General features: G+C 40.5%; 1 protein-coding gene across 12 annotated transcripts in view; it reads right to left on the bottom strand.

Moving 5' to 3' along the window:
• Nucleotides 1-509: 509 nt before the first annotated feature.
• CAMTA1 (calmodulin binding transcription activator 1) overlaps nt 510-27235 on the bottom strand; it is an 865798-nt gene continuing 839072 nt past the window's right edge. For 5 of the 12 annotated variants that reach the window (XM_030537782.1, XM_030537784.1, XM_030537793.1 and 2 more), the window contains 5 exons: nt 25753-25946; nt 24906-24980; nt 20479-20509; nt 8759-8940; nt 510-3859 (listed from right to left, as the gene is read on the bottom strand). In XM_030537782.1, the coding sequence (XP_030393642.1) occupies nt 3796-3859; nt 8759-8940; nt 20479-20509; nt 24906-24980; nt 25753-25946 (546 nt within the window). In that variant the 3' untranslated portion in view covers nt 510-3795. Of the gene's footprint in view, nt 3860-8758; nt 8941-19126; nt 20294-20478; nt 20510-24905; nt 24981-25752; nt 25947-27235 lie in introns of those variants that run through there. The other 7 variants (XM_030537783.1, XM_030537785.1, XM_030537788.1 and 4 more) reach the window with 7 other exon arrangements.

Genomic DNA, 27235 nt, shown 5'->3' with positions numbered 1-27235 from the left:
AAAATATGTGGTCTAGAAATTATTTTGGTCCCTTCCATGAAATAAGCCTGATGAAGAGCATACATTAAAAACCACAGAAAAAAGTCAGGTCTGTGACTATATAATATACATCATCAATACTCAGGCTGAGAGGTCCAAGTGACTTCCAGTTTTTCACTCTTGTTGATAATTTTGATTAGATAAGTGTGTTTCCTATTTCCTAGCTTCCCTCTTTTGAAATAGTTGTTAACTATAGATTTTAAGGACCACATTCTCCTCTCACATGAGTACATGGATCCCACTGAGTCCAAGGAGAGCTGTACACACACTAGAAGCAGAATTTGTTTAAAAAATTATGTCTGCCTTTGAAATTCAGTCAGTTAAGAGACTATGTGAGTTTACAAGTAGGTCTTCTAAATGTGTGACAGAGATCCATACTTTACAAGGATATATATAAAATTACTTGAGGAATCTTCAGCTCCTTCTTGATTAAAATGGAAGAGAAAATGTTAAAAGAAATACACTTAGTATGGGGAAATTTTTTGTTTTTAATTTACAGCAGAAAGAATATAAAGCATTCAGAAAACATTTTCCATATTTTAAGGGCAATTCAAAACATTTTGCATGGTTCCAGCAGCTGAGTTCTTCAACAGATCCATTGATTCAGTGATGCTTTACATGCACAGTTACAAAAATAAAACTTACAAAAAAGAGACATCTATACTAGTTTTACATGCAAGTCTTGGGGACCCCCTGTTGGGCACCAACTACTGTGTGGAACTGCTGTAAGCGTGCAACCATATAGGGAGTTCATGTTATATTCTTTATTTCTTTCACACAGTATTACTTAGGTCAAATGTGTTACACAAAGGAGCAATTCCATATTCAGGAGGCAGAAGAAGGTCCTGCTCCTGGCACTTGGGAATCCCGATTATCCAAGAAAGCTGCACTTACGTATCTTCTATCAGAAATAAGTTCCACAGTCAAGAAACAGGTAAGCAAAAAAGCTTTTTCAATGGGAGAGCATTTTTAGTGGTCACATTCACTGAAAGGTTACAACCCTGTTCAGCAAAGTACTCACGGATATACTTAACTTTAAGCATGTGAGTAGTCCCATTAAGTTAATGGAACTACTCATATGGCTAACATTAAGAATGTGTGTAAATATTTTGCTGTATCAGGGTCTTTATCAGTAGATACACCACCAGGCCCATGGATCTGGAAGGGTAACTTGAAATAGCTCTGTATTATACTGAAAATTTAAGTACAAATATAAGGGGTTAAAATGTTTTCACTGAGGTCATTACTCTTGTTAGGAAAAGACCAATTATATTTGTCATAATGCCAGTCAATGGGACAAACATTTATATTTCAAAATGTCAGAGTATTTCCAGTATTAATACAGAGCATTCCAGTTCATTCCAAAGAAGTTTATTTTCAAATTCCGTTCCCATTATTTGTGTGTGGAATAGTTAATGTGTAAGGTTCCATTTCAATAAAATATACGGAAATTATGAGGCTGCCACAGTGTGGGAGCCAGACAATTTTTTTTTTAATTGAATCAGGTCATAAAGCAGCAGTTCACAAATGTACAGAGTTCTGGTAAAGAGCTATATAGCGCATATATTGTAATTCAATGCTGGCAGTGAAAGGAAGTAATTAAAAACCAGCTACAATTATAGAAAAGGCACCAAGAGCACTGACCCCAGTTTTTTGCCACAATCTTTGCGTTTACCCTTCTTTTAAAGACACCAGTTTAAAAGCTTCTCATTTGTGAATATTTTTAGGCTTCACAAAAAGCCTGGAGTTGAAACATTTTAGTTGGTGGCCAGGATCAAGTAGAGCAACTATTCCAAAACTAACCATGTAAAATTTACACCAACTATTTGGAAATTTTAAACTGGTACTAGCAACATAAAGTCACAGAAGCAATTTCTGATTTCAGCTACACTTGTGTAAATCCAGAGTAACTGCATTGACTTCAGGAGATTTACTCCTGATATATACTAGTGTAATTAAGATCAGGCCCTATTGTCTAAACTTCATGACAATTTTTAATAAGTATTTCAATTTTAAAAGTATTTGATTTCTTTGGCTCCTCACTATGTGGAAATAGCAATATACCATGACACCCCTACAAGACCAGTTTGCATCTTTTAAGTTTTACTTTTTATTTTTTTTAAATTTTTGTGCATTTTTATTACATTTTCTGACTTCCAGCAGGAGATATGAAAATGTGAAACATATTTTCTACTTTCATACTATTTCTTTTTTCAGTTTATGTTCATTCTAAGTGTTCTTTATTGGAGTGAGTGTATGGTGTTAAGCTAGATACGTTTTTGTATTCTTATGATTATCTGCTTTGCAAAAGTAACTTAATTTTCTTAAGCAATATTAGCATTCACATTACTTGGCACCATTGGCAAAAAATTAAATTAAAATAAAATAAAATAAAAGTCCTGGTAGCCAAAATCAAATGTAAACATATCCTTTTTTAGTAAAGTTACTCTGCCTTTTTTCCTAAGTCTAAATACAGTAGCTCTTTTTATTTTTTTTTGCAGTTTAGTCATGCTTTAGCAAAATGTTCTTCTAATGAACATTTAAAATAAAGTTTCTTATAGTGAAATAAAGTTTTTGTTTCATTTTACAGACCATAGCCACTAATGCTTTGCTTTTTTCATTTCTTTTTTCTTGAATTCATGCACATCTCTGTTTTAATATATACAATATGTACAAACAATACATCCACACTCTTTTCGCTCAGACAAAACTATACAAATAATAATTTTATCTTGCCAAGTTATTGACCCTTTGTGAATAAAATATTTAGTAATTAATCAATATATTCCCTTTCAAATATTATTTCTCATTTTCCATTTCTACCTTCTATATATACAGAAACTGCCCAGATTTTGATGAAATAGCCAAAATAAGAAATTTACTGGCCAGGATGGAGCACCACTCTGCTCTTTAGGTGGTATAAATGTCCAGGCAACATATGTATGTGACTGCTCAGAACAACAAATTACTGTTTAAAAAAAAAAGAGCACTACATACATTACAAACTGTTTTAAGTAAATAAAAGTAAGGCCAGAAAATAAAGTGCTGAATATGAGAATAAGTACATGACAATTGAAATACTTGCAGGTTCTAGAAAAAATACCAAAAAAGGAACTTTTAAAAACTTGCTCAAGCTGCTCTCTTTATTTCCCATGCATTACCCGTTTGCCTCATATGCCAACCCACTCTGTAAATTTCCAGGGGATGTATTAAAAACCTGCAGATTTAAAAAGTTGCATTAAGTGTGCTGTAGAGAGATTCAAATAAAAAGAGAGGACAGAAGTGCAAAGGAAGTGAGAATGCATGTGCCCAATAAAGATTTACTGATCTAAGCCCCTCCACTGACTCTTGAAGCTTCAGTTTCTTGGAGATGATTGACAGGTGCAGGAATAGCATTCTTGTGTTGCTTGTGCATTCCCACCTTTTCTTAACAATATTTTTGGTATAATATTTGTACAGTTCCACACGTTTTAATGCAGCCCTATATGAAAAGGATAATTAATCGCTTCTTTTGGAGAGAATGAAGCAACTCACAAATTCCTCCTGGTGTCTTTTTTCCCTTGATCCAACAGAAGATTAAGTTCCAAGATGTCTTGCTGAACAAATTAAAAGTTGTCCATGAAAGTGCAAATGCAATGACCAAAACATTACTGTTAAAATCCTGCAGCTGAGATTCCCAGAACTGCAGTGGGTTTTTTTGTTGTTGTTGCATGTCTCTGCTAAAAACAGAAAATGAAAACAGTCTGAAAAGCAATGTCACATTGCTACGGGATGCTGCTGTGTATCTTCAAGTTCCTTGGCCTTTTTCAATTCTTTCACTCTGAAACAATAAAAAGGCCCTCTATAACATTTCTATTCCAAAAGAATTTCAACAGGCAAAAGTTAAAGGGATCCCTTGCTACAACTTCCAGTATGAAGTAGCCATCACCTTAAGAAAATTCAGGAGTACAAATAAGAAAGAACCTCCTGATATAGTAAACAATTGGGAGCCAGGGAAGGGGAGAAAAAAACTCATTCAGAAGGAAGAATTCACCTTTTGCAACCCATTTCTGGACATCTTTATTTAATACCCAAATTCATCCTACTATCAAATCATCTTATCTAATTAATTGTCTTTTATGAGTGTTTTTCATCAATTGCTTTTCTGCTGCTGCCTCATGTACCAGATAATTTGAGCAACATGCACTTTCTGTGCTGCCCCTTTTTCACTGAACATGGGCAGATGCTGCTGCATCCAGCATTGTGGAGAGAACAGATTTATTCCAGACTTCCATGGCAAAGTTCTACTTAAATTTACATGTGTGTATGGACTTTATACTGGCATCAGTGTAAGCAGATATGTTACTTCAATTTATTGTCTCAGTCTGACTATCAGCATCTGCATAGTCTGGTTACTTGTAGGATATATTTATTTGTATCTTCATAATCCCCAGTCAGGGACACAGTCTCTCCATGGAGTACTAACTCTGTAAAGAGCATGCAGATGTTACAGTTGCAAGAACTTTAGAAATGGAAGTGAAATCATTGATTTAGGTAGCACCTATCACCATTGGATCTAGGTGCTTATTAATAAAGCTGTAGTATATTAGTTAAGTAAAACTATGAAAGTATGGGAAATTTAAAACTAAAAAAATTAAATGACGTATGTCATGCCTGGAAACCCATTAAGGCCACTACTTGGCTAACATACTCTTGATTTTTGTTGCTATGTCTCTTCACCGAGGCTTCCTTAAAGTGACTAAATGAACAACTGCAGACATCCAGAATTGATCTAGGCTATCATACTGTCAAGGCTTTATCAAGTTGCTTAGTAATGAACCCAGCTTCAAGGGAGGGAGTTTGGGGTCCCAGTCATCATTAGGGAGGGAATGAGTTGTTAATGCAGTTCTGTATACCTCTGCTTTTGTCTCCACTATGTATAGCTCAATCTAACTCTTGGTCAAACAAAGCACTCAATGTCACAAAAAAGCTGCATAGTTTTTTTTGTACTGGAGTTGAAGTAGCTCTTTAGGACTATATAACCTATATGCTTTTGACTATTTTTTATTACAATATACACTACTTAGTAAAATAATTTTATACATTCTAGCTAGTCATAGACTCATTTCTATGAACCATCAAAATGCATTAACTCCAGTTCAGAATGAACAGCATGTTAAATCTGATGTCAGATGCAGTGTGTATTGGAATAAGCTACTATATACAGAAACACATCTATGTGAAAAAAACATGTCTGACTCTGCATGTCCTTGCTCAGTTATTCTGAGGGTAGTTTTCCCCCAAAAGGTTGTGATTATGACCCAAAATAGAAGGATTTAGCAGAGCACATCCGCAGTTGTTAGTATATTAACTACTTAAGCAAATTGACCTAGAGACACTACAAGGGGATAGATTCAGAGGTGCTTAAAAAAGTATTTCAAGTTTCACATCTGTAAGCAGGGCCTGTGCAACCCATTACGCCACCTAGGCGGTCACCTAGGGCGCTAGCATTTGGTGGAGGGGAGTGGAGGGACCTGGGGCAGGGAGGCACGGGGAGGGCCGCCTGCAGCAAGTAAGGGAGGGCACGGGATGCAGGGGAACCACTCCCTGCCCCAGCTCACCTCTGCTCCTCCTCCTCCCCTGAGCATGCCACCCCGCTCTGCTTCTCTCCCTCCCAGGCTTGTGGCACCAAACAGCTGATTGGTGCTGCAAGCCTGGGAGGCGGGAGAAGTGGAGCGGTGATAGTGTGCTTGGGGAGGAGGCGGAGCAGAGGAGAACTTGGGCGGGGAGACTAATCACACATATACAAAAGATATCACCTACGATGCAGGACAGGTAGTGCAACTTGTGCATTTTTCAGTTGCACCTCTTACTGTAATATAAAATTCACCTGTTATTACTATAGGTCTCATTGAGAACATGCACGATTGGTAAGCTGTGGCTCTTACTGATACATGCTGTATCCATGTCTAGCACTTCAGCATGCAAGTTCTACACTAACAGAGCACACTTTTGCTGGAAAAATGCAAGACATGCTTTGCTGGCAACTTCAACCTAGGACATGCAACATCTGTACTGGTGCATACCTGTTTAACTGGAATATGCATGCTAATACAAGTTGATTACTGTAGCATTCAATATTTGCACTAGTACAGATCCTGTTCACAAATATGCAACACCTTTCTTGGTCAAATGAGTCCTGTACTAGTTACTAGGTTTGTAGGCTTGTACAAATTTTGGAACTGCAGTGTTGATTGTTGCTTAAACATAAGAACATACCATTCCTGAGTTTCCCATATATGAAATACAAAACAATGGCTTGTTCATCAGTGAAAGATGCTGCAGTGTGCACAATTACATTCACAGACCGCATGTGCTTCACAACCTTATATTCCACAGTATTTGGAAAATGACTTAAACATGATGCCAGTTAATACTTTTTGAATTTGCTAAATTTTCCCACACAGTCAATAGCTGTGTGTGCAGGTGAGCGGGGAGGGAAAGGGGATAGGAGAGTGTATGTTTGTACCGGTAGTCATTTATTTTTATAATGTACTGCATGTTAATACAAAGAATATGCCTAAACAGTGTCAAAGTTGTGGTAACACAGACAGCAATCAAGATGATTAAATCAAAGGATGATGTTTTATCTTTAAGTCAGACTTAGAAAAGCAGGGCCTAAGTGAAATATCCCAATACAAGGGGGTTCCCTTGGCTGACATAGAGCTACTAGAATGGCTCTGCCTGTGCTCTTCCTTGCTCCTCAGTAAAAGGGGTCTGGCTCTAGTGGAGTAGGCTCTGGCTGTTCTTGGCTGGCTCAGTGCAGCTAAAATGTAAACTGAAGCACCTCTGAGGCTGCTCTTTTTTATAGTGGGACTGGGCGGGCCTGTGAGTTTGGGTGGAACAGAGATGGCACAAAGATCTCTCTTTTCTCCAGCCCTGTGCCAAGTGCAAGAATAAAGAAACAATCAGTCAAGGTCTTCTTTAGATCCATTCTGAGCTGTTTTTAAAATTATGTTTGAGACAAAACATATACATGTTTTTCTTATATAGAATTTTAAATATGTAATGAACCAAATAGCTCTGAATTGCTCTCAAGTGAACTTGAGTTAATGTTCTTCAACTGATTATTTTTTGTCCAGTAGTTCATTCAGAAGTCTTGCCTAAAAAGTGCACAATGCAAGTCCTTTAGAAACCCTCCTGGAAAGTAGTTACTCTTGTCCCCAGCAGCAGCCTTTACTCCAGTTTAATACTTCCATAATTAAACAAAAATCATTTCTTGATCAGTGCCAGTTTTATTTGGTGATGTTTTTAGTGATATAAGCTAGAATAGGAGAACAGGCCAGCTATCTTCCATTTAGTAGCACTCAGTGTAAAAGAAGTACAAACTAAAATTTCAAAATTGAAACAATGTGATTCCAAGATGGATTCCTGGACAAATTATAACCCCTGGAAATAGAAATTCATAATAGCAGTGCTGCTCACACAGCGCGACAGCTGGCGCTGCCTTACTGCAACTAGCCAAGACATTCTCTGCATCTTGTTTCATCTCTTTCCACTTTCAATTTCAGGTGGGGAAGGGGGCTGAGGTCTGTGGAGGCTCCCTTTTTTTGCCAGCATTAGCAACCTGCCAGGAGTAAAAAATTGCACCAGATTTTTATAAAATGAAGGCAGCATTTACCCCAGAAAATGACTGCTCTCCGTGTGGATCATTCATCTAGATCTGAGCAGACTCCGAATACTGACACTGTGTCTGCACCTTAAGTCAGGGCAGCCATGGGCAGAAGTAGCACAAGGCCAAAGTTTTAGGTGTGGGCTGTAGCTTGTCTCAGCTCTATATGTACATTCTCATTAGTTAAGGGCACTTTTGAAAGTGCCTTTTAGTGCTGTGATGTGGCTGACAGGGCTGTTCAAGTGAAGTCCTGCTGGTGCTGAAATGTGAACTCTAGTCTGAGGCACTGGAGCGCTGCCCCACATGTAGCCTTCATCAAGAAGAGCTGTTATGCTGTTGCATTGGCCCATGTGAAAGGTGCACAGAATTGAGAAGAAGGTGAATTTATTTTCTCGTGTATCTGTGTGAGGTAGGGCCCCAGTGTCAAAGGCTCCACTGGAGACCTCTGAATCACACATTTTGGCCAGAGGCCATGCTGGCCACCTTCAGGTACAGGGTCATTCTTCACTAGTGAGTGAAGGGCAGCTGGATTGAGTAAACCAGGGTGACAGGGAGTATCACTGCCCCCCTTTATGGTGTTCTAGTAAGTTAACTGTGAGGTCCTTTTAAATGTGAAGAACAGAGCTTTTGAGCTGTGACCCTGTGAAGTGTAAAGATCACAAACAAACCTACAGCTCCTAAAGTGCCCCAGCTAGGCAGTTCTCATGACCTTTGGATTTTATTACTTATTCAAATACCATTAAGGAAGTTGCATTGTTATGCGCTGAAGCAATGTAGTAAGCAACAGCCCTAAAAGCCAGCAGCAGTTAATATTGTATTTCCCTCAAATTTCAAATGAGAATTTGTGAGCAAATGAATTAGGCCCACTTAGAAAAGTTACAGCAAACGATAGCTTCATGGGTAAAGCGTAAGGCAAAGCTGTTTCATAAAAATTACTCTATAATGCCCAGCCAGGGAAATGTTCAATGAGTCAGTGAGTTTACAGCAAAAAAGTTCTGGCAATGCTGGAGGTCAGTAATATAAAGGACAGGGTGAATTAGAGCCACAGAAGGCTTTTTAGTCAGTTACCTGTTGCTCTGAGAGCTGAATTGGCTTGTGTGAAATTTAGGAAATGGGAGCTCTTGCCTTTTTCCAGATATCTCATTTGGATTGCAAAACAAAAAAGACAGAAAGGCCCAATAAGAATGACACCCCAGAGCATGGGGCCTGCAATTTAACACACACATTTGTGCTCCAAAAACATTCAGCCCCTGCAAAAGGTAAACGAAACAAAATTACTTTGGAAACTTTCATTGCAGCCACCTTGACACCCGCCCCACATGACATTTTTCTCCCATTATCCTTACACTGGATTACTCAGGAGAGGGCTTTGCCCCCTCCCCCTAACATTTCGCCCATTCTTAATGTTACTACAAGACACATAAGAAATTGGGTATTTAATGCAATGGCTGCTCCATATCATACATTTCCTGCTTTTATTAAAAGAACCTTGGTGCACAAGAGTGGGAGAGGCTGTATCTGAACTGCTGGGGGAAGGACTGGCCTGCAGAGAGCAACAGAGTACATTTTATGCGGTTGGTCATTCAGATATGAAATAAAGAAGTTGTACTTACCAGAGTAATTGACATCACATGGTACATATACCCTCCCAAAAGCAGAGACCCACACATAACCAATGGGATGAAGTTTTTAAAAAGCTGCTGCCATAAATGAATTTATTCCTTTTATTATTGCTTGTTTCCTATAGTAACCTTGCTTGTTCTGCCCAAGAAAACAGGCTAGAACCTTTGTTGTAAGCAGACAGTAATTTAACCAGTACAGCAGTTCAGGAAGACCTGATTGTTATGAATACCAGCTCCTCAGAGTTATGGGAGAAGGGGTCACATCTCTCTGTGAGTGTCTTGTAGCTGCACTCTGCATCTGTATTCTGAACAAAACTTGCATGTGGGAGGTTAATAGGAAGTTTAAACAAAGGAGCAGGTCAACCTTTTATATGTTTAGGAGAGAGCAACAGAGATTCAGCATAGCTGAAATCTCTCCAAGGTTCCTTTGGGATGAAAGGAGCTACTAATTGTACGTTATTACCACCAGTTCCTTCTGAAATAGCATGTTATCACTGCTGCAGTAATGTAGCCAATTAATAGTGACTAAATAAGGCCCTTTGAGATCTGCAGCTTTCTTACATAAATCCCACCCAAAAAATCTCAACCTGCTCTGGAAAATCTGTTATATTTAATCCAGGTAATTCTTTGGGAGAACACCTTCTTCCCTTTGCCTTTCTTTTTTTTTTTTTTTAAATATTGAAACATCATAATATAAACTAAAAATTAGGGCCGTCAAGTGATTAAAAAATAATCACAATTAATCAAGCTGTTAAATAATATAATACCATTTATTTAAATATTTTTTGATGTATTATACATTTTCCAATATATTGATTTCAGTTACAACACAGAATACAAAGTTTACAGTGCTCACTTTCTATTTTTAATACAAAGATTTGCACTATAAAAAACAAAAAAAAATAGTACGAGTTTTAACCTAATACAAGTACTGTAGTGCAATCTCTTTATCATGAAAATTGAACTAACAAATGTCGAATTATGTGCAAAAAAACCACTGCACTAAAAAATAAAATGTAAAACTTTAGAGCCTACAAGTCTACTCAGTCCTACTTCAGCCAGTAACTCAGACAAACAAGTTTGGTTACATTTGCGGGAGATAGTGGTGCCCGCTTCTTGTTTACAATGTCACGTGAAAGTGAGAACACGCGTTTGCATGGCACTGTTGTAATCAGCGTTGCAAGATATTTATGTGCCAGATGCGCTAAAGATTCAGATGTCCCTTCATGCACCATTCCAGAGGATGTGCATCCATGCTGATGACGGGTTCCTTTCGATAACAATCCAAAGGAGAGCAGACTGATGCATGTTCATTTTCATCATCTGAGTCGGACGCCACCAGCAGAAGGTTAATTTTTTTTTTTTTGGTGGTTCGAGTTTTTCTGAAAGCACGCTCCACACCTCATTCCTCGCAGATTTTGGACGGCACTTCAGATTCTTAAACTTTAGGTCGAGTGCTGTAGCTATTTTTAGAAATCTCACATTGGTACATTCTTTGCATTTTGTGAAATCTGCAGTGACAGTGTTAATAGATCAAACAACATGTGCTGGGTCATCATCTCAGGGTTTAACTGATCACCATATTTGGAGTTGGGAAGGAATTTTCCTCCAGGGCAGATTGGCAGAGGCCCTGGAGGTTTTTTTGCCTTCCTCTGCAGGATGGGGCACAGTTCACTTGCTGGAGGATTCTCTGCACCTTGAGGTCTTTAAACCACGATTTGAGGACTTCAGTAACTCAGACATAGGTTAGGGGTTTGTTACAGGAGTGGGTGGGTGAGATTCTGTGGCCTGCGTTGTGCAGGAGGTCAGACTATATGATCATAATGGTCCCTTCTGACCTTAAAGTCTATGAGTCTATCTGAGACTGCTATAACATGAAATATATGGCGGAATGTGGGTAAAACACAGACCACGGGACATACAATTCTCCCCCAAAGAGTTCAGTCACAAATTTAATTAATGCACTATGTTTTTAACGAACATTATCAGCACGGAAGCATGTCCTTTGGAATGGTGGCTGAAGCATGAAGGGGCATACGAATGTTTAGCATATCTGGCACGTAAATACCTTGCAATGCCAGCTACAATAGTGCCATGTGAACGCCTGTTCTCACTTTCAGGTGGCATTGTAAATAAGAAGCAGGCAGCAGTATCTCCCATAAATTTAAACAAACTTGTTTTTCTCAGCGATTGGCTGAACAAGAAGTAGGACTGAGTGGACTTGTAGGCTCTAAAGTTTTACATTGTTTTGTTTTTGAGTGCAGTTATGAAACAAAAAAACCCATCTATATTTGTAAATTACACTTTAATGATAGAGATTGAACTACAGTACTTGTATGAGGTGAACTGAAAAATAATATTTATCATTTTTACAGCGCAAATATTTGTAATAAAAATAATATAAAGTGAGCACTGTATACTTTGTATTCTGTGTTATAATAAAAATCAATATAGTTGAAAATGTAGAAAAACATCCAAAAATATTTAATAAATTGCAATTGGTATTCTATTATTTAACAGTGTGATTAATTGCAATTAATGTTTTTAATCCAGTGTGTGTACAAGTGTTGCTGCACTGTGTGGTGTGTACATGCACACACAGCGTTTGTGTGCATGTTGATACATGCACATTTACAGCAATAAAGAATGAGTACTAGTTGTACAGTCTCTTATGCTTCAGCAAAGTCGCAGGTGATACACCTTGCAGCAGCTCACCACTTACATTTTCCAAATATACAGAAATAATAGTAGTACAGGTTAAGAGAGTAAGAAGCAGAAACTGGTTTGTTGTGAAATTAGAACTGGGCACTTGGAATGATTTCTGATGCATCATGCTAAGATGTATTTACACTCCCCTTGTGCACATAACCCATTATTCACTGAAAAACTGGTTGATTTAAAGTCATTAGTCACTGGCTGTACTTCCCTGATTCACATTCTTTAATTATTTGTATTACAGCGGAGCCCAAAGGTCCCAATCAAGGATTGGGCCCCACTGAGCTAGGCACCATGCAAATGTGTACAAAGACACAGTCACTGCCTCAAAAATAACAAGACAACTGACATATGAGGCAGAGGGAACACAATCAAATGTGGACCATTTTTACATATCTATATCCATTTGCAATATATTTTTTCCTCTGTTATTATAAATGAAATACCAAGTCTCCCCTGTGCACCTCAAACTAGACATCACGTAGTGGTTAGTTCCTTATATGTGTCATATTAAAGGTAGGTCTTAAGAAAAATCTCTGAACATCTGCTGCTTCCTTACTATCTCAGATGTCAGGGATTGTTATATTTTATTTAATTTATATAATAACATGAAGCCATTTACATCTATAGTATAAGCAGATTCCTTTGTTTTATCTGGAAAATCATGTCGGCTAAGAACTATCACTGTAGATCTTAGTGGTAGAGGTAGAGATGAGCATTGAATGGGAAATGGACAAAAAAATCCACTCATGTCTGCTGTACATTAAAAGGTGGGAAGTGTTAAATTGTGCTCCCCATACATTCTTGTAATAGAACAGAATATTTAATTTAGACAATTTCTCATTAATTTCAGCTACTTACAGTGAAACTTCAGACCACTTTTTTTAAACATTTGAGGAATCGGTGTTTTACTATATATCAGACTGTGATGCAGAGAGACAGTGAAATCATATACTATTCAAATAAAAGCAAAGCGATTGATGTTCCTGGCTGCTTTTTGGTCATATAATCAAGCTATTTAAATATTTCATACCAGTGAGTAACTGCAAGAGATTTCAATCCCATCCATCCTACAGTGTATAGCCTATGGAGAAACCTGCACATGTACTGCACCTTCAGAAATTGTTTCCTGTAGTTTCTGATATGCCCTACAATCCATTTAAACTGCAACAATAACAAGAGAATGCTTATGTTAAATAAATTCCATTCACAGGTAGCACTGAACCCTCTAGCCGCTGCAGAGCACCACACTAAAATCCCAAGGGCAGATCCTCAGCTGGTATAACTTGCCATAGCTCCACTGAAATCAATGATCTGTCCCCCGAATCTTTCTCCCTTCAAAATTATCTGGGTCTTTATTTTCATTATTGAATGTGATGAGAAGGTTACTCACCCTGTGCAATAACTAAGGTTCTTCAAGATGAGTGTCCCTGTGGGTGCTCTACTCCAGGTGAAGGAGCGTCCCTGAGCCTTTGCTCAGAAAGTTTTGTAGCAGTGCCAGTACAGGTTGCTCATGCGCAGTGCCTACCTAGCACGCTGTTGGCGCCTCAATAGCACATACGTGATCCAGACTCCTCAGTTCCTTTTCTACCCTGGAGTCTGCCCCTAACTCCGAAGTAGAAGGGAGGTGGGTAGGTAGTGGAGCACCCACAGGGACACTCATCTCTAAGAACCTCAGTTACTGCACAAGGTGAGTAACCTTCTCTTCTTCAAGAGAGATGTCCCTGTGGGCGCTCCACTCCAGGTGACTGAAGAGCAGTACTCGCCTAGGATGGTAGGGGCTTTGGAGTTGGCAGAAAAGCAACTGATAGCACAGTTCACCCAAGTCAAGTATCTGCCTGAGGGCCTTGCATGACAGCAGAATGTTTAGCAAAGGTATGTTCAGAGGCCCAGGTGGCGGCCTTGTAAATGTAATGGGAACGTTGTACAGGAATGCTACTGATGCCAATATGGATCTGGTAGAGTGCATCTTCATCCCTGCTGGAGGTTGTATGCCTTTTAATTGATAGCATAATTGAATGCATCTGGATATCCATCTAGAGATACTTTGAGTGGATATGGAGTTACCCTTAGAACTTGATACTGTGGAGATAAAAAGCTTCAGTGAGACTCTAGATGGCTTGGTCCTGTCCAAGTAAAAAGACAGTGCTCTCCTAACACGGAGGGTGTGCAAGTGTTTGTGAGAGGGGTCCCTGAAGAGGGAGTGGGAGGGTGGAGAGGAGGGTATAGACAGGAAAGGAATGGTATAGCCCAATCTGATGATTTCCAGGGCCAATTTGTCTGTGATGATAGCCACCCAATTGGGATAGAATGGGAGCAAAAGGTCTCCAAAAAGCTGGATGGATGGTGTAAGTGCTGAAACGGGTGAGAGGTCTTCCTGACCCTCAACCAAGACTTCAAATTTGCTTATTGGAGGAACGAGGTTGAGATACCGCTGGTGGTGGAGGATGTTGTCGCTGTGGTCTCTGCCTCTATTATTTTTGTTGGTTGTATCGTCTTTGGTGATGCTGTGTGTAAGATGGGTATCTAGGTTGTTGATACAGTTGATGACTACAGCTGTAGCAGTGGACCTGGCAGCTGTATCAGCAGCATCCAGTGTGGCCTATAGAGCCAAGTGTGAAATCATCTGTCCTTCAGAGACCAGACATTTGAATTGTCGTCTCTTTTCCCTCAGGAATGTTATTAATAAATTCCATAAATTTGCCATAATTCCTGTGGTCATATTTGGCAAGTAATGCTGTGTAATTCACCACTCGAAATTGTAGTGTGGAAGAAGAGTATACCTTGCGGCCAAACAGATCCAGCGTCTTACTCTCCTTATCAGAAGGAGTGGACCAAAAGTGTTGTTGTTTGCTCCTTTGATTGGCCGCTTTCACTACCAGCGAGTTTGGTGCTGGGTGTGAAAAGAGGACCGCAGATCAAGGGAACATAATGTTTTTGGACCATCGTCTTTCAGGTTGGGGGTATTGTAGCTGGAGTTTGCTGCGCTGTCTTGGCAGGTTCCATGATGACTCTATTAATGGGCAAAGCTATCTTGGAGGAGGCAGATATCTGCAAGATATCGGTTAAGTCATGCTGAGTTTCCAACACTTCCTCCAGAGCAATCTTAAGCTCATTAGCCACTCTTTTGAACAGGTCCTGAAAGTGGATAAAGTTTTTTGCAGTGGTTGGCGGTGGAGGCATAATAGCCTTGTCTGGTGAGGAGATGAATTATTATTGGTTGGGGAGGTGTCTGGAGCCGTGTTCTCTTGTTATTGAATCATGGACTCCTCCCTTCTGTCCACCGCTACAGCCTCCAAAGGTGTAGGTGAAGGTCTGGTGTCTTCCCTACGTAGACTGTGGCACCTGCTATGGTTCCTTCTATAGGGACCCCAGGGACTCCAGTATGGCCAGTGACCGCGGAAGGACACTGGTGGTCCCATCCACGAGCGACCATACAAGGTGGTAGATCATGAGAATGAGGACTGCAGTGGTCCAGCAATAATCAGAGTCCCAACTAGGGAAGAATGGTGTGAGGAGAATACCCTTCAACCTTATTACCTTCATCCCTGGAAAACAGTGATGGTATTGGAGAGAGCTAATGGTGCAGTACTGGTGACCTCAGTGAGACATTGGTGACTAATAGAGGGGATTCTGGAGTTGGGGAGACCACCAAATCTTTATGATGCAGGAAACGGAATGGTGCTAAGAGCATCAGTTCCAAGGGCAGTGCGCGGAGTCAGTGCTGAAGTAAACTGAGGTGGCGCTGTTGTGGTAGAAGCATTAGCCTGCAGCATGGGATTAGGAGTGGGTGTTGGTACTGTCTCCTTTGGTGCTATTGATGGTGCTGTGGTGGTAGCAGGCAACTTAGAGCCATTAACCTTGGCACCTGAGCGGCTGGTGTCGGCTGTGGCTGCCGCACAGACGGTGCTGGGCCACGAAGCAGCTGGCACCAATGAGAGCAATTTGGTCAGCAAACATTTTGCAGTGGTCTGCTCTCTGTGAGGTGAGGAAGCTGCCTACTTTTTCACCATTTTATTTGTCCTTAGAGGAGCCAGGCCAGGGGGAGCTGTGGGAAGCAGTGGGTTGCAGGAACATGCTGGCTACCACTTTCTGCAGCTCTCATTGGCTTGGAATGGTGAACCGTGGCCACTGGGAGCTGCGGGGCCATGCCTATGGATGATCAATATCAGCAAAATGTGTCTCAGCCCGTAATCAGATTACCCTGATGGGCCGTAGGTTGCCCACCACTGATCTAGGCGGTGAGGAGACTGGTGACCTTTGGCAAGAAGAAGATTCCTGTTCAGGGTCAGAGGCTGATCTGGATCTGAGGGACTTTTCCATTAAGATGAGTGTAAGCCTCAGGTCTATCTTTATCTGCCCTAGCTTTCAGTTTATTGCAATGGCCACATTTCTGGGGAATATTAGATTCCCCCAGATAATGGACACATTGAGCATGTCCATCTGAGATAGGCATTGCCCTCTCTGCACACCATGCATCTTTTAAAACCTGGCAAACCAGGCATTTTCCTAACTACCTCTAACTAAGCTACAGGATATAATTTTTCTTTTTTTGAAACAGGCCGAAAGGGTAACAACTGAAACGTAACTTATCTAAACTAACCTAATTTACTGATTTAAACTACTATCTATTTGGAAAAAATGAAGGTTTTCAATGGGACTGCTGAGCTCCGTCTCAGGCTGGGGATGGTTGAGAAGGAACAGAAGAGTCCTGTTCGCACACACACTATTGAGGAGCCAACGGTGCGCGAGGCAGGCACCGTGCATGCACGACACGTACGGGCACTGCTGCAAAACTCTCAGAGCAAACGTGCAGGGACGCACCTTCACCTGGAGTGGAGCACCCACAGGGACATCTCGCAAAGAAGAAACCTAGCAAACGCTCCAATTTCAAGTTTCCATATGTGGATCTTGACAAAAGAATAAAGAAGAATAGAGGGCACTTCATTCTGATGCTATTTGTTTACAGAACGTTTATTATTACATCACAAGCATTCAGGAAACTATCAAGTTTCTAAAATGCAAAAGTCTCACCTATAGAGTCCTCTCCGCGGGCTCTTAAGAGTGCAGACCATGAAAGATGTATCGATTGCAAGTAATCTTGAGACTGCAGCATGCATGTATTCTTTTAGGAAAGGCACGATGGCACAATTTCTTTGTTCTCTCCTCTATTCCTAACGTGTGCCCTCTCACGCTTTTCTGTTCAGCTTTGAACCTGACTGGCTCATTCTGAGACATTAAAGTGTAAGTCTCATCATTTTATTATTTCAGAACAAAAGTGAGTAAATGTTAAGAATTTCAGCTACAAATCCAGTACTTTTGTTCTGTTACCTGCATGCAAAGCTGGGAAGCTGGAAAGAAATCTTTCAGAGCTTCATAGCCTGTCCTATAGGAAGAAGTGCAGTTTGCATGAGAGCCTCTTATGCATTCTGCAATAGTTGAGCAAGTGAATTTAGCAGGTAACCTATGCTGCTTCTTGTCTGCAGGTGAAGGGAAAAGGCAGAAGGTGACAAGGGAAGCAGCAGAGGACTGGAGTGGTAACTACTAATTGTATGGGGGGACAGGGGAGTTAAAGAGCAATTCACTGAAGCGGATGAGGACTGTGAAAGGCAGCAGCAAAACTGATGGTGGGAGAGGAGTTTGGAGGGGAAGCAGCATAGCTGTTTGAATAATGAATTGTTAATTTGCAATTATGCTCATCTTCACTGCAGTCTCGTAACACAGGTCTTTGTGGCAAGCAGAATACCGATATGTAGCTACAAACACCTGCACAGGCCCAATACCTACCAGCCCCATGCCTATTAACTCAGTTAAACAGACATTAAATAGGAAAAATGGCGAGGTCCCCCATTTAATTCAGGACAGGACAGCATATTGGTAAGAAACAGTGTCCCAGCTTCCAGCTAGTAGGATTCCAATTAGGGTGCTGTCTCTGGACCCTTTTCCATATGATAAGTCTAGAACCCTCTTCACTTCCCAGCACTGGGAGGAAGGGCAAAGCCACCTCCCTGTTTCTTCCCAAACTCAACTTTTAGATTCTTTTCTCCTAAGTTTGCTGTTTCTTTGGAAAATACTGAGCATCTTCAGAAACACAGATGCAGTGTTTAGTTCCTGCTGGGAGAGGGGAAAGGAGTCTCCTTTCCTTAGCCTCTTCCACTACTGCTCAACAAAAGCCTTCAGAAGGAGCAGAGTGAAACTGACAAGCTTGTAACGGAGCATCCTGGTAGCTGTTCAGAAAACTGTCAGGCAGCAGTGACACTGTGAGGACACTGGGAGTCAGGATGCCTACGTTCTGCTCTAAGTTCTCCACAGACTCCCTTCTAGAACAGGAGACTGGGGGTTTGAATCTTATTGTCCTACACCAGGTGCAGTCGTTTACACCAGTGTAAAGTGAATATAAAATGATGCTATTCTGATTTGTGACATTTTACACCAATGCAACACACAATCAGGCCTTAGAAGGCAGGATTCTGTTCCCAACTCTAATAGGAGGATGGAGTGCCTGGTGCTTTGCTTTAGTCTCTCCTGCTGAGCACATGACAAGGAAATTATTTTATTTTCCAGAGAGAAAGTGAGACCAACTTGTGGTTTGCGTGCACGCACACACCCACACTCACCCCCCCACACGGCAATTTAAATATATTTCTGCGTAAAGGAAAAGCTCATCATCTTTACTTATATTATTCATCCTTGCAATTGGTGAATGCTGATATGTTGAAAACAGATGTGTGGTTCTAAAAACAATTTATTGTGAGTTCTCCTTTTCAGTATGAATAGCTTAGGCTAATATTTTCAAAGGGGCTGTGAGGAGCTAAACACCCAACTCTCATGTCTGAAAATCCCAGCTTCAGTCTGCAAAGAGCATTAGAATAGCAAACAACAATGGACTAATAATCCTTTAGTAGGGAGTATGGCAGGGAAAAGGCTATACTAATACTGCATGCTTTCTCTAATTAGCCTGCAAGATGTGTAAAGCACTTCACTGTGAACTGGACTTCATTTCCGGAGAATAAACCAAACTGTGCTGGATGATAGCTTTGCAGAGTAACAGTATCTGAAACTGTCTGTGAATGGCACCAAGATTCTCCTTCCTTCATCAAGGTATCACATCAGAGAAGTCAGATTCAGAGAAATGGCACAATGAAGGGATTTTGGTACACCTGGGTTTAGAACTCCATTTCATAGGATTCTTACTTCAGATTTAATGAGGAAAGAAATCAAATGACTCTTCCTATGAACGTGAATGAAAAGACATTTGCAAGTGCCAGAAGTCTCAGGATTCTGCAAAAATTTCAATAACTAGATTTTTTTTTTAGGATCAGTTAGTAAGTCAATAAGAGACGGGGCCACACCAGACTCAGTAATAGCAGGCAGAAGTTAGGGTTAATTCACAAAAAATTACCTTGCCACTGGTAGAGGGCAATTTACAGTGACACTTAGTTTATAAGATATGTGTGTGCAACTGTCTAATTAACCTTCCCACTAGACATTTATAAAATATGCCCACTGCAGCTTTTTGCCTAAGAAAAATAGCGTTTTGTCCTCTGCATTGTCTTGCTGGGTGCTTTTATACACACATTGTTTGAAAGCAGTACTCCTCTGCATTACAGGAACATAATGATTGTCGTTCTTCCACTGTGGTAACAAATCTCAGCCTCATTTTTGCCTTTTCATGGACAGCACCCAGTTTGTTGTATCACTGGCTTGATGAAAATTTCTGTCCCTGCACAGGGGACCTGTACAACTGCAGCTCTCTTATTCAGATAATTATAACACCACCAGCTTCTCCCTTCTATTTTCACTTCTTTCTCATTTTAAATATCAGCTGAGAAAGAAAAAAACCTGTGAGCTGGCTCTGGCAGGGCAGCCAGGTGTGTAACTTACCTAATACTGCTTCCTAGGAAGAGGAAAACTAAAGCCCAACCATTTTGGAAACAGTGAGGAGAGCTCCTTTTCATCCCTACAGCTCAGTCAGAAAATACAAAAGGAAACCCATCTAGTGTAGGCTAAAACAATTTAGGAGCTCGCTAAGATTATGCTAAAATCTAATATTAATGCTGCAACATTTTAATTATGAAGGAAGTCATTACTCATTTAGCAAATGCCAGTGCAGACCCATTCAAGTTTAAAAAAACCTGTTAACAGCCATTTTGGATACTGTAAAGTTCCCACCAATACCACTTTCTAAGCATGCCCAGTGATGGATATAAAAGTCCTTTTTTTCCACTTATTCATGCATTTGTAACATCTACTGCAGAGTTCTGTCCTGTTGTGAAAAGCAGCAGTGTTAGTAATTGCAATAGGGTTAGTTTATACAGTATTTTGTTTCATATAATTAATGGATGTGAAACTTACTGGCATATCTAGGCTGCAGCCCCATGCAAGCAAGCAGAAAGCAAAATATTTAAAATGGAAGAGAGAGAGAAACTGGCTAGCAGGCAGCTAACTCACCCTTTTGTACAGCCTATGGTCCACCAGAGGGCTTCAGATAGCAAAACAATACCAAAGAGCTATTAGCATACACATGGCATCAAAGAAACCTTACAATAGTTTCACTTCAATGGAGGGAAGACAAAGTATTTCTCTCTTCACCAGGCAGCAGCAGATCAGAGTTCAGAACATTTTAGGATAGTAAAGTGCAATACAAAGTAAAATGAAAACAGATAGTTGTTCTGGTGGCATTTCCAGCCCCAACCTATCTTCCCTTGCATGATAGGCTGTCTTCTATCTCAGTCCTAATTTCACTGGCTACAGCAGGACTATAATCCAGATGATAATCACAGTCTAGCAATACTACAGAGATATCTCAAGAAGACAAATTTTAAATATAAACTAAAGGAAATAGAATGTTATCAGTTTACTGAAAGCTGACTGTGTGGATTGCAAGTGGGTGTCGATTCGGTTAAGCCAGGCCCAGTTAGAACTGACATTGGTTCCACCTTTCCCTGTAGCTCTAAATCAATATTATTTATGAACCATTGACTAGCTGAGGATGGTTGGTGAGTCATGAAATCTGCAAGCCTTTAATTCTGGTCTCACATATGGACACTGTGCTGGAGGGCAGGTCAACAAGCAGAAGGTATTACTGCAACTTTTAGACTTAAAACTAAGAGTCAGTCACTGGCTAACAGGCCTGAGCATTATCCACATTCAGAACTATTCAGCTGTGCATCTCTTGAAAGGCCTGTTCTGTCTCATGCTCTATAATAAACCCTTTCAAGGTGAGACATGCTGATAGCATGATAGGGTAGCATGTTTTCCTTCACATTCCGGGGGATATGTAACAGATGGACAAATAGATATTTTTCCAAGATCTATAGTAATCTCTGCATCTCCTACCTTAAGAGTTACTGTCACAGATGAGTGTACAGAATTTGTTAATGAGGGTCTATTTTTGTCTACATGATGTTTGCCCATATTCAGATGCATATATCTTAGCAGAGATAAGCCCCAGCTCCAAAAAATCCTGTCTTCATCCAACAATGCACACTTAATTGAAACTCACATTTCTCTCTTTCTATCCTATGCAACGTTCATGTATCAGTTACCAAGGTAACCAAACCAACTGTAGGTCTCATGAACTGACCCAGTGGCATCTGAACTGTTGTCTCTGATATTGCAGTAAGTGAAAGTTCATGAATACAGGAAGCTCCAGCTAGCACAGTTCTTAAACACACTGGGTCAGACCCTCAGCCAGTATAAATCAGCCTTGCTCCACTGAAGATCTGAGCCAATAAGTAGATCTAACAAACCACGAGGGGTACCTTAGAGCTGTTTTGGATATGGACAGAAAGGGGCTTTTCATAACTAACTTAAACAGATTTAGACAAAGTATCAGTGAAATAGTTACCAGGAGAAAGCCCAAGGAGAGCACATAACTGAATCTTGCATAAAGGGAACAGAATAATCTCTTAGCAAGAATTATTTCCAGTATCCAGTTCAAATATCTAGATGTGGCCAACAGAACTAGGTTAAAGCAAATTTTAAAAATGTAGAATTAGCAAATGGTCACTCACAAGTTACACGTTTAAAAACTTCTGCAGCTGAAGAAATCACTGGCTTTACACTTAGTTTGATTGGTCTGTGCCAAGGACTGGCTTGCTTTCTTCTGCTTTTTTCCCCTCCCCTATTTCTAACAAGTCTCACTTTTCTTATGCTGCTAAGTTCTCTCTCTGTTCCTTCCTATCACTCTTTTCTCTCTCTCTAAGGTATTCATAGTGCATCAATCATCACACTATCTTGTGTGCTGATGCGAATTTTCAGAGGCGAAAGAAGTAGCTCCGTCATGTCATTTTAGAGAGATGGAGGTGCTGCTAGTCACATTTCCCACCCCACCACCCAGAACATCCAGAGCAGTAAGTCAAGTCTAGACTTCAGAACGTACTGGTTCACCCCCTGAAATTGGCACTGGACCTAGGAGCCTTCTCCTATTGGTGTGCTCACTTTTACATTTTTAAGGGAATACAATCAAATTTACTCTAATAATTTTATTAATAAATCTGGTACATTCCCAAATTCAACACAAAAAATACCCAACATCCACTGTGCCATTCTTTGTGTGACCTTTTCAGACCACAGTTTTTATGTGGAATCCTTATGCTGCTTCATTGAGTAATGAGATTTTGAAACTTTTGTTTGTAATTTTCTCCAATGCCACGATGCCTCAAGGTAAAAATCTTTTGCAAATGATAAGATTAGTAATAAGAAAATATCCATGTTAAACCTTTGCAATTGCCCAAGTAAAGCACATGCACATTCTGCAGTAGAAACACGTACATAGCACACAAAGGATGTGGGCACATTTTCAGTTTAGAAGGGGAGCATGGTAATTTAGGATTTATGATCAGCTCTTCCTTGGAAATAGGAGACAAGAATTTATTTTTGTTTAATTCCAGCCAAGAATTAGGGATTCATTCCAAAACAACTCTGATCTCTTGCAAAACAGTGCATTTGCCCTCTGAACTCAGAGAAAGAATTGCTCTCAAGATGGTACATGAGTACAGAGCAGTGAGCTACAGCCAAAGTGCCTGAGGCAGGAAGAGATTTATTCTCTTGGTCACAGTCAATTTCCCTCCCCTCCTTGCTTTTTTTCCCCTAATTCCCTCTGTCTCTACACAGCTATAGTGACCCCATCTGACTAGGTACTGCAAGGAATTGAGCCAAAGGCATAGGAAAGGTCTACTCCTTCATGGGCCTGAGGTACATATGAGCGCGCAGAGTCTTACTTTAAGGAAATGGGCAACTGAGGAGAGGCTGACAGAAGGAGAAGGGTCAAGGACAGGAGAAGCTGCCAAAACTGCACATCAGATAGGTCAGAAAAGAGACTGGCCTATTGAAAAGCCTGGGAATGGTGGTGTAGTCCACGTATTTGGCTCACTGGTGGGAGATTCTGCACTGTGGATAATTTTAGGGGACCTTTTTTGTATGTGCAAGTACGCTTATGGGGTGTCAAAGTCAGCCAAATACAAGAGTCTCTGGCAGCTCTGCTCCATTGGCCATAGGGAAGGGGGCACAAAGCTTCAATGTGGACTGCCCTGCCTTCTAAGGGATCTGAGGGGATCTACAGTTTCTGAGTTCTGTACCTGTTCTATGGGGGGTAGACCTGTATGAAGAATGATCAGGTGAACGTTTGAGTTCACTTCTGCCTGCCTTGTTGTAGTGAGGGACAAGCCAGCCATCCCCTGACAAAATGCTGTGTCAATATCAAGAGCACTTGGCACTAGTTTAGAAACCTAGAGTAGCTCCTCTCTCGGGCTGCATCTGCTGCTCGCCACATGAACCTGCAGGGCAAATTGTCTGCCCACTGCTTGGGCTACACCAGCCTCATCCTAGTCTGTATCTCTGACCTCATACAAAAATGACTATTTCTAAAACCTTATACCAAAATACTAGTAACACCATGTACTTCCCTCCGTTTCAGTTTAGTTTGCTAAACCAGCATTGGCCTAAACTAAACATTCTTTGGTTTGACTAGCTTTCAAGTATTTTACCTTATCTTACTGGGCAAGATAAGTGTGTGGTTATTATGGAGGAGGCATATGCAGAAAGCTCTGAATTCATTTCTACTAGTCAAGACAATGTTTTGGCTGACAAGTTAATCACAAACAAGATCCTTTCATTAACTCATGAAAGCAAGTCACCTCAACACAGTAGAGTACTGTTACGGGAGCTGCAGCTGCCACATGTTGCAGGCAAACAATCGAATCAGTGTTGTCCCACGTTCCTGGTACTGTTAGGAAACCCCTCTTGCCTTGTGTATATATTCCCCAATTTAATGTTTATTTAGACATGTGGTGTGGCTGACATATGCACTGACTTGCTTGCTGTTGAGTGTCTCCCCTCCTAGAGGGCTGTGTGGCTCAACTTATCTAGATTATAAACAGATTCATCCATTGTGACTCCACTACATGTATATCTGTGTCTTAAACAGAAATGCTTCCAAGGTATAGTGGATGCTGTGACACGGTGCACTATGAGGCTAAGGTGCAATGAAAAGTCTGTGAAACAGGATATAGTCGGGGGGGGGGGGGGGATCAATCATTCAGCTGAACTCTCCTCCAGGGCTCCTCAAGCCCAACTTCACTAAAGCCAACTTCAGTAATGGAGTATAACTAAGAGTTTCTTTGTTCTGCTTCCATTTATCACAGCCTTTTACCCTACGTGCAATGCAGCTGAATGTGTCTTAGTGACAGTCCCAATCTGGAGATTTTTTCCTAGTTTTCTTTGTAAGCAGCTCGGCTTTGTTCCTTGATGATGAGGGAGATTTGCAGTGATTCTAATCTGTTCTATTCAGGTTCTTATAGTGAACTCATTGCAATGCTCTGGGGATGGCCTAGAACTGATAGGTACAGAAAATCCGTATAAAAGTGATGTCATACCTGTGACGGCAGCGTCGTAAAAACCGCATGATCTTGCGAGCAGCCTGATCCTGCTTCTTGGTGAGCAGACTGCTTCTAAACCCAGACAAAGGAACATCAGGGCACGGGCAGTACTGAGGAGAAAGGGTACTAAACAGGAGAATAATCATCCTTTGTGTACTGTGCATTTCTCACCTGGCTTACCTGTGCAATGTGGCATAGTCCAGGGCTGTGTTAGATACCAACATACAAACAGTAGAAGCCCTTAAGAACCTTACATGCTACCTTTATTACATTTTCCTCTGCCTCATCTCATTTGTTGGAGAGTAAAATTCTTATCACCTGCATTTACTGTCCCTTAAATGCTCCTTTGATGTGTATATCAGCTCCTTAATTTTAAAATTGATTTTTATGCATTGCTGGTAATGCTGTCTAGAGTCCCTAAGATGCTGATTAATTTGCTTTCTGTATGAGGCCATTTGCAATCCAAGATGAGAGAATAAACTGAGTGAACTGTTCTTTAACAGACTCATGGAGGAACCTCAAAGCCCACAGAACTAGCACACATGCTACTATGTTCCCATTAGCTAATCCTGCTGTGGGGATCTCCATTCGGAAATCAGGATGCTGCTCTCATTTCAAAAGCATCATCATCCAATTTTATTTATTTTGTGCTTTGGGCTTTTCCCTTGTAATGCCAGTGTCCATGAGTCACAAACTGCATCAACAAGAATAACTATTAGAAGACTAGGTTATTCCTGCACTTCTGTTCTTGCAGGACATCTCAGTGTGACTGAGACATGCTAACTTAGCTCTCCTCCTCTCTCTCCTAGCAGAGTACATTTTCAGCTCTTTACCACAGACCCACCTAAGTTTCTGTTGTACAATGGCAGCTGCTCGACTTTGTCGTCTCCTCTTCCCACATTCTTTGTAGCTGCGATAGTACTGCTGGATGAGCACGGCGGCTCGGCGGCTCTGCTGGAATTTTTTCTGCTCATAATAGCTTCGGAATTTGCTCTGGATGAGGATGGCAGCTTGTGTCATCTTTTTATAAAGTGCATACTGCAAGGGAGACAAAAAGAGGCTAAGGCATTCCAGCAGAAAGCAGGCTTCCAAGACTCTCGCCCCACCGGAATGTGATGGGGGAGGATGCTCTCTCTCCTTGTTGCTATGACTAGGCCAAACTTAGTATCTTCTCAGTGCCAGGAAACTGTCTGAAATATAGCCCGGTGACAAACTAGTGCAGTTCTAGGGTCTAGTCTACAGTAGAAAAATTAGTACCTATAGTACAACCTCTGCCAGCAATTGTGGAGTTGTGCTGGGGGAATTCATTTATTTATATTTCTAATTGGTAACAATGGTGTAAGTACTAATATAGACATGGCACAGATGTTTTAATTTTTGAGTCATGAACACCTGTTCTGATCCTGTGTCCAGTCTACAGTAGTAGGTACTTATATTTCTAGTGCACATACATTTTAGTACATAAGTAATCCAACTGCAGATGAACTGATATTTACTCTTAAATAGGTACAGCAACATTCACCATTACAAGATGCCAAATGCCATGAGATGAATAAAGGTCTCTGGTTCTTCTGCACACAGCTGTTGCTGTGTCAAAACTTGCACAAACAAGAGGGGACTATGTCTAGCTAGCAGACTATAAAGGAAAAACAACGTAACCTACTAAACACAAAGTGCTGATAAATGCACAAAGTATGTTGAAAAAAACATTGTCTCTAATACTTCTCAGTTATAAAAATGTCACTTTTAAACAGATCATTTAAAAACTATTTTGCTTTTCAGTGTTCATGCCATTTGCAGTTCACGCTGGTCACGTAATGAAGACAATATTTGGGTTGCTCATATTGTTTACATCCAAATAAAAACAATATTTTGACTGAAATAATTTTTGATACTACTAAGATTTTCTCAGAATCATTTGTATTAAACCAAGCCTAATTTTGGGCCTAAACTATTTAAGAGTACTCCTTTAATCATTATAAATGAGAGTGATATTTCTCTTATGAAGTTATAACCCCATGCAATGAATTTGCAAATTTGCACTAGTGCTCACATACACTAAAAATCCCCCTCCAGTACCGGGTTATTTCCAGACCAGCAATCTTTTATGCCTTTAACCTTCTATCTGTAAAACTTAACCAATGAAGAGGTGCTTTCCATTAGGGTCTTTCTGAGACATGCCTGAACAATTGATGCGCTTTATTTCTGGCTAGTTCCTGTGTGAAAGATTGCTAAACATGGGCAGAATGCTCCTCATTCAGAACCTCATGGATTAGCTCCCTGTACTGTACACAGCCCAACATCAATGGCCTGGTCTATTAAATGAA

Source organism: Gopherus evgoodei, chromosome 18 (assembly GCF_007399415.2).
Source record: "Gopherus evgoodei ecotype Sinaloan lineage chromosome 18, rGopEvg1_v1.p, whole genome shotgun sequence".
Classification (NCBI taxonomy): Eukaryota; Metazoa; Chordata; order Testudines; family Testudinidae; genus Gopherus; species Gopherus evgoodei.
The sequence above is the reverse complement of the archived record's forward strand: the minus strand, read 5'-3'. Positions and strand labels throughout refer to the sequence as shown.